A 13,419-nucleotide genomic window follows, 5' to 3' on the forward strand; every position below is an offset into this window, starting at 1 on the left:
AGTGATTTTTTGAAGTTGGCTACAGAATTTGTGAGAAAAGTGCCAAAGGTTCATACTTCAGTTTGTCGGTTGGCAGCCGCCACAACTGGACGTTGCCCTTTTCTTTTCATGCCACAGTTGCCGTACGCGTGCGACAGTGCAGACGATGTGACATAAATAACCTGATACTGTCCCCGTTTTGACACTCATGAACATAAGCAATACAGTGCAGTAACTACATTATGTGGGCCTGGTCAAAAGCTACCAAACAGGTTTAAGGGAAGAAAATAAGCATTTATCACTCTGCTTATGCAAAATACTGCTTAATCAAATCATACAGATTATAAATACATTTTAAAATATGTACACAGCAAAACAAAACAATGATAGGTTCATGATAATAACCTCATAAAGCCATATTTATTATTCTTTTCCTTGAAAAATCAGCCTCGCAGGGCTAGTGCATATAAGAGAGAGCTCGCCGCAGATTATCGACAGTGAAACATGATTCAAATCATCTTTGACACCATTTTAAAAAACAACCTGCGGAGCAGCTACCCGCTGAACAAACTCGCGGTCAGACCGGTCCAAGTTTGGTCGCTTTGCAGAGACGCATCACTCTGTAGCCAATCAGAGCAGCCCGCCACTCTTAACCTACGGAGAACTCCTGCCACGTCGAGAAAAAAACAAAAATCGAGGGCTGGGACTAGGCTGAATAAACGCATGGCAAATATCTCATTCATGCTTCACACACACATGCACGCACGCGCTCACATACATCATTCACACTGAACTGAGATGGCTCCTCTCTGTGGACAAACTGTGGCACTGCAATGCGTTCTCACGAGGGTGATTCAGCTCCGTAAGAGAAAAATGCTTCTTATATTCTGGTAACGATCCGCAGCAACAAGAGCGCGGATTCTAACAAGTGCCTCCTGATGTGTTGTTGGGGTGGCGGGAGGGACGATCCATGAAAAACAATCCTGACTATTTGATAGGAACTTGTATATTTTAATAAATCTGTTCAAAAGCTGCACGCCAAAATACCAGAGACTGTATTGGTTGTGGTGTCTGTGGGGTTGTCTTTCCTGTTTGTGTGTGTGTGTGTCAGAAATGTTTCTATATACAGTGTCCATGCATGTCTCTCAGCCCCTCCCCGTGCCTTCTCTCTAGCTGTTGGTGACAGTCGTGCCGCTGCCCAGCTTGATGATCATTTGCTGGCAGTCGTGGAGGGTCCTCTTGTCTCCCAGCTTCTCCAGGGTGCGGGCCGCGTCCGCCAGCATGCCCACCCGTTGGCCGGGAGCTGACAGGAAGGAGGGGGGAAGGTAGCGGCAAGCCAGCATCACGGCCTCCGCCTGCTCCCGCTGGCCTGGCCGAGTCTCGCACTCCTCTGAAAAACACAAACAAACAAAGAACGTCATAAGCGTGGTATGTCGGGGTGAGATCCATGTCATCAGTGACGACCAGTCAATCAGACTTCAGCAGCTTCCTGTTTAATTACTGATGGCATTTAGTGTAGTGAAGAACTAGGTACAATAAATGAGAAGCTGACTGTTTTTTAGCTTAGCTACAACTTTTATTTTTTTAAAAATCGAAAGAAAAACATCTAAAAATTGATCCACAGTTGAGATTTATTAGCCAGTTTAAACTTTTTAATTATGTTTCCCAACCTAAAGCCACGTTTCCGCCACTGGAGCGAAGCTCTGGGGGCATTTCACCTCACAAAAAGTTCATGATCAGGGGGTGGTACCTTCCAAAAGTACAAGAACTGATTGGTCGAGTGTTTGCAGCTTTTGTATTTTAAACAATCTGCAAACCAGTCTGGTTTTTTTTTGTTCATTGTGCTTTGACGCATCCCCGCAGAGTTGGAGAGGAAAGCAGATGGAGCGATGATGTGCGTTGTTGTCAAAAGTGACGTGTGAAAACAGCTGTCGCTTTTTCATAAGTCAGCGGTTCTTCGGGCCGCGGTGGACAACACAGACAATGGCTTGAAGGAAGTAGTGCCGTGCTATTTTTGTTTAATAACAGCGTCTTTTCAGTCAGACATAATGCTGCGACATTCACGAAGTTTAATAGGCAATGCATGAGCAATGATTATCAAGACCACAACGACGTCTGCTCTATGTGAACAAACAAACAATAAAACAGAGACATTCAAAATGTTATGAGCAGCGATTCTGCCTGTGGACACAAGAACACACACGCACCTGTCTTGGCCCCGGGCGTTGCTCTGCGTCGCAGCGAGCGATCCAGGAGCTGATGTGTGCGGGTGGGACTGGCCCCTGCCATTAGCCTGGCTGTAGCTTCGTGAAGAAACAACTGGAGAGAGACGGAGGGACAAGAGATGATGATGAGGAGGAGGAGGAGGAGGAGGAGGAGGAGGAGGAGAGCAAGTGATGATGACTCATGCAGCGTGTTCAGCTCTACCTCACAGAGACTTTGAATCCTTGTGAACAACGCTGCTAAACACTTGCCTCAGGGGTTTGTGTTAGTGTGTGTGTGTGTTGCAACACCTCCAAACTAATTTCCACAGAGAATTGTAGCGTGTATTTGCTTTTCTTATAAAGTTTTCTATTTGAATTCTATGTTTCTAATCTGTTCCTGATGACACAGACACCAACACAGGAGCTGCACAGGTGCTTGTGTGTTAGACTGAGAGGAAACGAGGCTAGAAAGTTTCACTGCGTGTCACATAAACGGTAAAAAATGTGGTGACTAATGCGGTTATTTATACACACTCTTCGCATTGCAGGTTTGAAGCTGTGCGCCAGCTTGCGTAAGGAGCTCAGATCTTGCTGGAAGCCTTGGAGCTCTGGCGGCGAGGCCTGGTGGACCCCCGCGGGGACGCTGGCGCCTGTCGACCCCGACCCAGCAGGACCGGCCCCCTGCTGCTGCTGCAGACGCCACACATTGGTCCTCATCACCAACAGGAGATCACACAAGAGCAACTGGACGACCTACAAAGAGACGGACGAGATCGTGGACTGAGACGGGAGACATTTCACTGCCGGGAGCAGAGCAGTAACACCGCTGACTAATGACCTGTCAGCAGTGTGCGGTCGAGTGACACTGAGACACTGATCTTTTTGGAAGTGTGGTGGCTGGAGCATCACCCGAGTGTCTCCGTTTTCTACCTGAAATTGAAAGACATGCTCATGAAGAAAATGTGGTTCTACTCCAACACCGCAGCACAGCTCTACTCGGAGTTGAAGGGCATTTTTTTCCCTGTCACTGTATGTGTGTGTGTGTGTGTGCGTGCGTTCAGCTGTTAGCGGTCCAGCTCTGTGTTGCACTGCAGGTACATTGCACTCCGCTGAGACACACATGCAATGCAACTACAATGCACCACAGCGCTGGCCATAGACGTGCGCACGCTGTGAGCTACCTATCCACCAGCATCACCATCTGCTGAACGCCAGAGGGTAGGACACCGCCGAATCACAGAGAGGAGTTGCTACGGGGGACTCGCCGTCTGTGGTGAAGCGTGTATCGCGTGTGTGTGTGTGTGTGACTACGCCTGCACAATTTTGCGCGTTTAGAATTGTACACACGCACATGCGAGGGCACATCTGTCACCGTGTGCATTCATGTGTGTGTGCTTTTTTTTTTCCTCTCGCCCTCACAACTTTTTTTCCCCTCGTACGATTAAGACAAATCAACTTTAAATGCGAGGCTCCACAAGTGCTCGTGCCTTTGTGCGTACCTTGTCTAAACTGGAGCTGTGGCAGTGTGGTCCTAGGTTGAGGCTGTCTCGGAGCAGGGTGCTGGCCTTGTCGCTGTAGCTCAGACTCAGCTGGCAGTTTTCTGGCTTGGACAGCAGAGCCCGCACCGCCCTGAACGTGTTCAGACATGCCTTGGGCAGAAGACTCCTGACAGAGTGAGAGGAGAGGAAGGGGGGAAGGGGGCAGAGGACACAGGTTAAAGTAGTGGAAATGTGTGTGTGTGTGTGTGTGTGTGCTCTGCTTGGCATCAGCAGACAAAATATTCTGAAACGCACTCGCAGATGTTTCGGCGCGCTCATTTCCGACTTACTCTGCGTTCTGCAGACTGCGCGGCAAGTGCTCGACGGTCGGATACAGCCTCTCCGCCGCGGCATCGTCTCCCTGGAGCCAGTTGATGATCACCACGGTAACCGAGGACCACCACTTGGAATGGGGGTCGCACCCTGGATGTTGGAACGAAAACAGTCAAAAACGCGAGACACCCACGGACAAACATGCAAATATTTGAATCCCCCACTGCTCACTTTTCTCTCCCACACACACACACACACACACACACACATAGAGACAGCTGCTGTCGGTATTTTTTGACCTCTGAATCAATCTGTTTCTCCCCTCTGGCGTAGTCACAACATGCTGAGAGAAAGCAGCCATTTTGACGACTCCCTCATGAGGGAAAACTACTCCATTTAACATTGGGCATCACACACACACACACACACACACACACACACACACACACACACACACACACACACAGGCTTCTAACACTGTGCGAGCAACCTGAGCCTCTGCCAAGAAAAGTCTCTCCATTAAAATCCCTGCACAGCCTCCCACACCCTCCCTCCTCTCAAGGTGATCACCGATTTGACAGCGCTGAAGATAGATGAAGCAATCTAGTGGACGCCTCCCTTTCACCTAGGCCCCCTTTCGCTCAGAACAGTGATCAGTGAGGACAAAGTAAAGCGGCGGGAGGGTGGATAGTCAACCGAGCGGAAATCAGGCTCAGTATAAAACTGAACTTAATCTCACTGCTTTTTTATTTTAGAAGCGCATTAAGGGTGTTGTTGGTACGAGTGACTTACCGGTCACCGTGGCCATGTTGGAGCCGATCGCAAAGGACTGGGAGGTGGCACCGGCTGCATCCGATGCACTGATCAACAGCTGAAGGTACTCCAGGGCATCAGCATACTCCCTGAGGACAGACACGAACACTGCAGAGTTATTTTGCCGCCACATGAACATACCATGACTTTAGGCAGGAGTTATTTCAGTTTATTTTAAATTGTGTTATCTTATTCGTTGTTGTTCACGTCTAAATTGTGTCAGAAAGTAACCCGACGCAGCTTTTTGAAAGTTATGTTTTGTTTTCTCACCCCTCGCCCTGGCTGGGGATTTTCTCTCCAGAAGGTTGAGCCACGCAGTACAGAGCCTTCTCCAGGAGGTGCTCTCTGAACGCCTGAGTCACCTGGGCCAGAGGATCCACTGTAAGAATACCAACAAAGCATTAACATTTATAAGAAAAGAGGTGACACGTTTTTTAAGGGGATTCAAGGCATTATAATAGCCGTTACACACTGACCAGTATTGCCAGCCTGGCTGTAGATGCTTTCTTTAGGAGTGCTGCGGATAGCCCAGTCCCCGTCCACAAAGAAGCGGTGACCTAGCGGGTGACAGAGCCACTGCATAGCTGGAGGCACACTGCCACTGGATGACAGGCATGCCTGGCGGGCACTGCTCAGGAACACACGCTATGAGAAAAAAAAAAAAAATTATATATATATTTGCGATGTTTTGGTTGAGTGTAGTTCAGTTTATTTAAGGTTGGATAAGTCATTAACAACTTCAGTTTGACTTACAGAGGTGAAATGCAGGATCCTTGGCAGGCTGGCTTTGATCCGTAGAGCTGCGGAGACGTAGACCTCGGCCACAGAGGCTACGGGCAGGCAGGAGCCAGCACACTCTGCCAGGTTCACTGCACTTAGAGCCATGTGCACGGCTGACAGGTGGCTACCATTCAGCTTACCTGCGTGCACACACAGAAGACAAGAAAACTGTTACTTACTGTTTTTTCTAAATATACAATTTTACTGAGACCAACAGCGAATCACCAGGACTGTGGCGGGATCTTGGACTGAAAGGAGGGATGAGTTGCCCTTTAAATCATCTGATTTCCTCACTTCAATACGCCACCTGACAGTGTTCGGTCTACCACACTGATTTCATTTAGAAACAGGGTTCTGCCAACCAACCTGTCATGTGTAGCTGGTGCAGGCGGTGGTAAACCAGGGCGGCGTCACGGTTGCTCTTGCAGGCATCCTCCTGCAGGGGGCGGTCAGATCGCAGGCCTCCAGCACGGGCGGCCAGCCATCGGCCAACCCAGAGGCGCTGGAGGCAGAATCGCAACAGGGACCAGAGTGCAGCGCAGGCCAGGTCCAACTGTGAGGTGGGCAAGGGACGACCAAGGGCCTTTAGACAGGTCCACAGGTTCTGACTGGCCTGGGCGAAATCTCCCTGGGGAAGGTGAAAGAGAGTAAGGTAAAACACTGATCTGTGTTTTGTAACGCGGTGGTGTGCTTTTAAAAAAGGATCTAATTACTAGATGAAGTCGGAAACAAAACATACTCTCGCTAGGTCCAGGTCAGCCTGCTTGCGGTGCCTCCAGAACAAGACAGAAGATCCAGAGTGTGGTCTGGTTACGGGCTCTCCATACACCAACAGACGGATCAGAACTCCAGACACCAGAACGCCGTTCAGAAGCCACACCAGTATAGTTGGTAGCATCCAGTCCATCCAGCCCCACGAGTCCACTAAAGAGAACACACTTTTTTTTTTATTTCACTGTAAACATCTAGAATATCAGAACCTTGTATTGTTTTATCCCCGTTCCCCTACCTGTAATATCCAGACCCTGGATGGTCCTTCCTGCGTGATGGGGGGCAGTGGCTGCAGGATTTACTGCTGAGCTGCTGCCTGATGAGCAGAGCAGGGCAGCCAGAGGGTTGAGGGAGAGGAAGAGGAAGGTGAAGGCGCACAACGCCATGCGGGAACGGTCCAACATGCCACCGGCGCTCCCCCCTGCTGCCGGCCTGTCCGGCATGCCCAAATTTGGCTGCCGAGTAGAAGAGACACTCTGTGTTACGCAATGTGACCAAAGTGTGGACGGTGACTGCTGATGGCGTGCAGTTTTATGGTTTTGGCAGTTTAAACGAGCGCTGCGTACCTTGATCTCTTCCACCATCGGACTGTCGGGCTCTGAGTCGCTGCCACAGTGCGAGAAAGAGGTGGGGGAGCCGACATCAGAGGCCGGAGGGGTGGGCAGCTCATTCTTCACATCAGCTGCCCCGTCCACCTCCATGGCAACCAGGTCTTTGAGAGACTCTGAGTAAAAGAGAGACAGAAAAGTGGAGGAGAGCAGTTAGAGGGTCAATCAGCGGTAAAGACATCTTCAACCTTCAATTCCACTCACTTAAGAGGACCATTTTCACTTGGGTCATTTCAGGTTAACAGCAGCTATCTATAGACCTCGTCACTAAAAAAGGTCAACTTGAATGGCTTACTTTCAAGAAATTGAAATAAATTGCAGAGAAGCTGTTGTGGAATAAAGACGACAGAGAGAGAGGGTTTTAAAGGACATACTGTTTTTCTGAGCCGCCATTTTAAGAGCCATGTTCTCCTGTTTGAGTTTCTGGTTGCTCTGCTGCAGGTAACGGATGTAGTCGATGGCTTTCCTCAGCACTGCAGATTTGTTGAGCTGTGAGAAGGTAGAAACACGCGATAATACAATAAGCTTCTTCCTCTTCATAATAATTAAAAACACACACTACTAGGGATGTAACGATGCATCGTGACACGATTAAAAATCGGTACAAATGCGTGACGACTCGCATCGGTTGACAGAAAAAATGAATTGCGATTCTTGGTGAATGGGAACCCGCACAGTGAGTGCTCTCACTGGTCAAACAGGCTTCCCGGCGTGTTGCGTGGCGTATTTGGTCCGTCCTGCACGCGACTTCAAACCCCACCGGGAGTGTTTCAGAAGCGAGCGCTTAGCCCGCCAGACTTTGTTTACTTGCTCAGATTCCCGGTGTATGTTCTTCTAAACATGCTTCTACATGTGTAAATATGCTACATAGTTAATTAGTTTCGCTTTTGTCCGTTTTTACAACTGGCAGTTTGCACGGGGTATTTTATTTTGAAAATCCACCGGATTCTCTTTGCTTTTTCTGTGTCTGGCTTCCGCCCGCTCGGGGTGCTCTGTGGAAATTGACGCGTGCTGCTTGCAAGTTTTAATGTTTTTATTTTAATGTTATGTACAAAAAATGGGTCATATTAGACCCTGAATAGTATGTAAGGGTTAATGAGTAATGAAATGTTAGGATCATTTTTGTATGTACTTAAGTTCCTAACTTTATTGTACGATTCATTTAAAGCTTTAGTTAATAAAATGATCAAATTGATTCAGTTGCTCTCATAATCTGTCTTTTTTGCACGGGAAAAAATGTGGCTAGTGGAAATTCTTTTTATAAGAACACAAACTGTTTGAGAATTTCTGTAAAGAAAGATTTTTTTCCTACAAATAAAAAGATAATTTTATTTTGTCATAATTTGTCTGTAGCTCATTTTGATTTAAAAAAAAATTATGAAAAAATCGTATCGTGAACAAAAAAATCGTGACTTGAATCGAGTCGTGAGTTGAGTGTATCATTACATCCCTACACACTACACAAGGTTCCTGCACTTCCTTACCTTGGCCTCAGTGCCGGCCACCAGATCTTTGAGCTCGATGATTTTGTCATTGATCGAGGAGCGGTAGCGCTTCTCGATGGCGTTGTGGGCCGTGCGCTTCTCTCCCTTTGGTGGCTGGCCGGCCATCTTGCCGCTGATGGCGATGCGGTTGATTGGCAGCTTGTCAGTATCCACCATGACGGGCACCGTGGTCAGGATGGTGCCACCGCCCATAAAGGCCTGCGGAGGTAAATGAGGTGGCACGGGAGTGTGGAGAGATAAAAGTATGAGTTACCCAAAGAAAACCCACATGATTCATTATTTATTTCATATTTGACCACCGTCTTAGCAGCGACCGTTAAATAGTGTGAACTCAGCAGCAATGCCTTCAACAAAGGGCGCTGTGTGATCTCAGTATCCAGCTGCACTTGATGTGCCTACCTGCAGTGAAGTGCTCTGTACTGGGGTGGTGGTGGTGGCTAGGGTAGTGGGAGAGGACACTGTCGTAACAATGCAGGGGTCATGCTTCAGAGTGGTCAGCAGCAGTGACTCAGCCTTGATGAACTGGGGCTGCAGCAAAACCTGAGAAGACACACGGTAAAGATATACAAATCTGCTTTTGGTTCCATAATAAAACAAACAAGGAGTTCGTTTTTCTCCAACGAGCCAGACGAACACACTTACGGGTACTTGCTGTACGTGGGATGTGATGGTTTGGGCTGTCGTGCTTGCTGTCGTGGCCAGGAGAGACGACGTGCTGGTCAGCCCTTGGATATGAGCCTGAATGGTCACTGGCTGGACACTTGGAGGTGAGGATGACAAACTGGTGGTGGGTTGGCTCAGACTGCAAGGAGAGCCGACTGGAAAAGAGTCATGCAAAAAAAAAAAAAAGTTTTATAAAAATGAGTACCTGGAAATTCTACGAAGCAAAATCCCTATAAACTGAACATTTCAGATATCTGAGTGATTCCATTACAACAAGCCTCTGCTTCAGTTTTGTACTTTGAAAATGACACCAACCAACACACTGTATCTCACTATCAGCCAGAAGCAAAAGCAAAGCCAAATGTTCAGCATTCTTCATACTGCTGTGATTTGGCAGAAACACTTTTGTATGTGAAATCACAAACAATAAGAATAGAAAATAACTCCCAGCACTTGTGCTAAGCCTGAATTGGTAACAAGACCAAAAAAAACACACAAAAAAAACCTAGAGAGCAACACTTGACCCTGTACAAACATGCAAAGGTCTGTAGGCCAAAAGGTGAACTGTAATCTCATCAGAAGTAAGATAGCGATAACAACGTTCAGTGTGTCACCTTATTTTTCTTATCAGCTCCAACAGGGCTAATGACCACTGCAATCACCCTTCAGTACCTATCAGGGATGGGGAGTTGTCACTCGTTATAAAAACGGATTGCATCTTTAGAGAATTCAGAAGGAATATTTAATTTACTGCTTTTCTTCTGGTAAAAACCACAAACTAAAATCAGGTGTTTTCAGTGTGGCTGGACAGGCAGACATGTTTATGTATTATAGACAAAGACAAAGTATTTTTTATTTAGCTCACAGACACTCGCACCACCGAGCAAAGTCTATCAGATTAGGGCTCGGATATGAGATCAGCCGAGGTTGAATAACCTAGTGTCTGACCTAACGTGGAAGATTCAATACACGTGAAGAGCCACCTTGCTGGGCGGCGCTCGGAGCTTCATTTGTGAAAATTTCTAAACTAGATTAGCACGGAAAAAAAACACAAATCTGCGTTTAACCACACTGGCCTGAGTGTTAAACCAATGAACTTTTTGAGTTCGTGGTGTGTACAAAAAACGCAGCTGCAAAGAGTTAAACCTGTCAACATTTAGCGGATACAAATAAAGTGTAAATACGTTTAGTTTGTCTATTCGACTCTGGGTTTGGTTTGTGTGTCCTGTGCCGATCTGAGTAACTCTGGAGTCGTTAACAATCGAATTAATAAAGATAATTGGTACCGTAACCTGGATATTAAGACTGCAAGCCTTTAACCTGAAACCTTTAGAGATTTTCAAAGGTCCTGTATGATAGAATATCTAACAAGCTCCATAAGCACTAGAATAAATACTCATCACCATCACAGAGCGTTTACCTGTGAAGCTGTTGCTGTAGGTGGTTGGGGCCTGTTGAGGCTGCGTCTGGACCTGAAGTGGTGTCTGTGGTTGAGGTGAAGTCTGGGGTACGGGCGTGGTAAAGAGGGCCTGTGGCGTTGAGCTAAAAGCTGGGCTCGGTCCCGGTGAACCGTGGGGGGAAGCTGCCTGTGCCGGGGCAGTTGGACTGAGGATGGGTTGGGGTTGCTCCACCTGGGGCTGTCTGAGGCTCTGAGGCTGCTGCTGCGGGGAGGCTGGCTGCTGCCTTTGGGTGGAGCTGGGCACCTGGGCCAGGGGGGACTGCTGGAAGGTTGTAGGCTGTAGGCAGGTCTTGGAGGAACGACGGTTGATGGGAGGGCCCAGGAGTGCATCCAGGTGGGGGCTACTGCTTAGGATTGAAGAGGAGGGTGTAGACGGAGGTGGGGTAGGGGTGGTCGGAGGGGCTGCTGTTGTGATGGTCTGGGTCAAAACAGGAAGCTCTTGGATGGGAGGGGGCACTGAGTATGGAGGGCTGTCAAACAGTCCTCCAAACTCCATGTCCTGGTTTCCAATCAGCTGCAACATGTCTGAAAAGAAACCAGAAGCACCATCACACTACTGAGCAACTCATAGAAATCATCTATATTAGTAATCAATCAGTCAACTTGTCAGCAGCAAACTGAAGCTCCTGCATCTTTATTTCTAGTACACGTGTGCAGAGTTTCTGAAATAAAGGATAAGAGAGGGCACTGAAAAGTAAACAGGAAACAGCAAAATATGATCACTGAGTAATAACTTAAAAATGTGAAACCTGTTCCAGAAGCACTAATGTAAGAGAGTCAAACTCAATAACAACACATTCAAACAAGTATCCAGATTGTACTTTGTTTATTTACAAAACTGAATCACATTTTTTTAAAATGACATCACAAACATGTACAACACACATACTTCCTGCATTTAATGTGCCTGTAACATGTGTGGTTATATTCTTGTAGTATTCCTGCAGCTGTGGGCCAGCGTTTGGTTGACAGTTTCTCACGGTGGTTAAATATCTATGTGTAAGGGTGTCGGTGGCTTTAGAAGTGTAAAAGTTCAGATATAATACCGCAGATTTCTGTAGTCTGTGCATCACTAGTAGCCTCCGTTCACGAACTACAGATGGAAATCAGCGCTGAGTTATATCTGGCATAATACATGTATTGTGCATTGTCCCTTCTAAAAAAAACCTAAATATTAATAAATAAATAAAGCCCTACAAAGGAGCAGAAAACTGGTCACATGTAGTACGACAGGAAATAGTCATGAAACTGATTTTATTGTGGTTTTTATGTTCAAAACAAAATGTGCTTTCAGTTTATTCAAGATGCCAAGCTGACAAATAATAATTCATGGTCTGTCATTTTGATCAGATTAAATCAGATCAGGAAAATTAAATAAAAAATAAAACACAGTGACAGTTCAAGTGCATGTTGTGTCTGCAGTGAAACGCAGCACCCTTGACTTGTAATCCAGTGTGTGTGTGTGTGTGTGCGTGTGTGTGTGTGTGTGTTTTTGTATGAGGTGATCGCTCTTGACCAATCAGAGCGCTTCCCGGAGACTTGCTATGCCGATCAGCCCAAGACACGAAAGACAGGGAGCGCTGTCTGTCTGTGGCTTCACGCGAGGTTACCATCGAGCAACATCACGAGGGTTACTGTCGGTCACACGAGCCGGTGCGCGAGCACGGCTGCAGGGTGTGTGTATATATATATTACAGTGTATGCACACACACACACACATGACATATGTGGGGTAAACAACACACACCACTCATATGTGTCTGATTCAATTATGCAAATCACGTTAAACTAATGATGCGCATCATTTACACACACATGCGCAATACTACAAAATAAAAGTATATAACAAAATAAAAGTATATAACGTGAATGCAGACGTTAAAAATTATAAAAAAGCAGAATTGTGTCCACAAAAAAGATTATTTTTGTGTATTTATTGACAGATGTGTACACGTTAGGATGTGTCAGCTCGGTCACCCGAGGCCCTGTGAACCCACGGAGGAGGAATGAACGGCAGTAACCCCGTGTCTGTGGAGCAACGTGGGGGCGGGGCGCAGCAGCGTTTTACCAGCAGCACGTTAGCTTCAACCCCAAGTTACAATATGATTTTTAAAAGAAAAAAAAACAGCGAGTTTAATAGTGACTTACCGTCAATGTCGTTCAAGAGGGCCGTGTCAATATCGCTGGGGTCATTCAGCGACAGTGTGGGATCCAGGTTATCCAGCGAAGGATCGTCAAACGACAGGCTGTTCATCTTTACTCCTGTGTGCGGGCTCTCCAATAATACACCTGACTGCTCAGAGAGAAACTACATTTACCAAAAAAAAAGCGTCAGGTCTCCACCCACCCCCCCACAAATAAACACGCTTAAAGTGAGCAACTTTCCACAGATCTGTCAACTAAACTACTCTCTCCTTCGCCCCATGATCGCTCGGGGAAACTTGTCAAGCCAAACACTGAAGGCTCATTCAGTACTAACATGCTTACCGAGGGAACCCACCTAACGAGTGGATGATTGACAGGCGCGTCGGCCAATCAGCGGCTCTGAAGCGGATTCCCACGTTCCCCCTTGTTTCTCAGGGTTGTTTTGATGACCTGACGGAGGAGGTGACAGCATGTGGAGCATATGCTTTATTTAACAATGCGATGACACACAGAGACGTGATTATTAGACAGACTTAAAAACATATATAATCCGTTAAAAAACATTATAAAATGAGTTTTACTGTGCAAACATGCAACGCGTTTTATATATATCATATGTTTCCTTGTGTTATTAATCCCAGTCATGCACATGAACGTTAATATCTAACATATTTGTCACTA

The 13,419-nt window shown here is 46.8% G+C and overlaps 1 protein-coding gene across 1 annotated transcript; it reads right to left on the reverse strand.

Annotated features, from left to right (window-relative positions):
* Positions 1–144: 144 nt before the first annotated feature.
* Positions 145–13,084, reverse strand: srebf1 (sterol regulatory element binding transcription factor 1). Its single transcript, XM_010730705.3, has 19 exons — positions 12,742–13,084; positions 10,555–11,118; positions 9,114–9,289; positions 8,871–9,011; positions 8,451–8,669; positions 7,341–7,455; positions 6,925–7,082; positions 6,597–6,813; positions 6,327–6,511; positions 5,954–6,215; positions 5,561–5,727; positions 5,284–5,452; positions 5,078–5,186; positions 4,787–4,896; positions 4,012–4,144; positions 3,683–3,848; positions 2,718–2,936; positions 2,187–2,298; positions 145–1,369 (listed from the first exon to the last, which is right to left on the reverse strand). The coding sequence occupies exons 1-19, from the start codon at positions 12,845–12,847 to the stop codon at positions 1,149–1,151; spliced, it is 3,549 nt and encodes a 1,182-aa protein (XP_010729007.2). The 5' UTR covers positions 12,848–13,084; the 3' UTR covers positions 145–1,148.
* Between the last annotated feature and the right edge of the window lie 335 nt (positions 13,085–13,419).

The sequence above is a fragment of the Larimichthys crocea genome, chromosome XII, assembly GCF_000972845.2.
Source record: "Larimichthys crocea isolate SSNF chromosome XII, L_crocea_2.0, whole genome shotgun sequence".
Classification (NCBI taxonomy): domain Eukaryota; kingdom Metazoa; phylum Chordata; class Actinopteri; family Sciaenidae; genus Larimichthys; species Larimichthys crocea.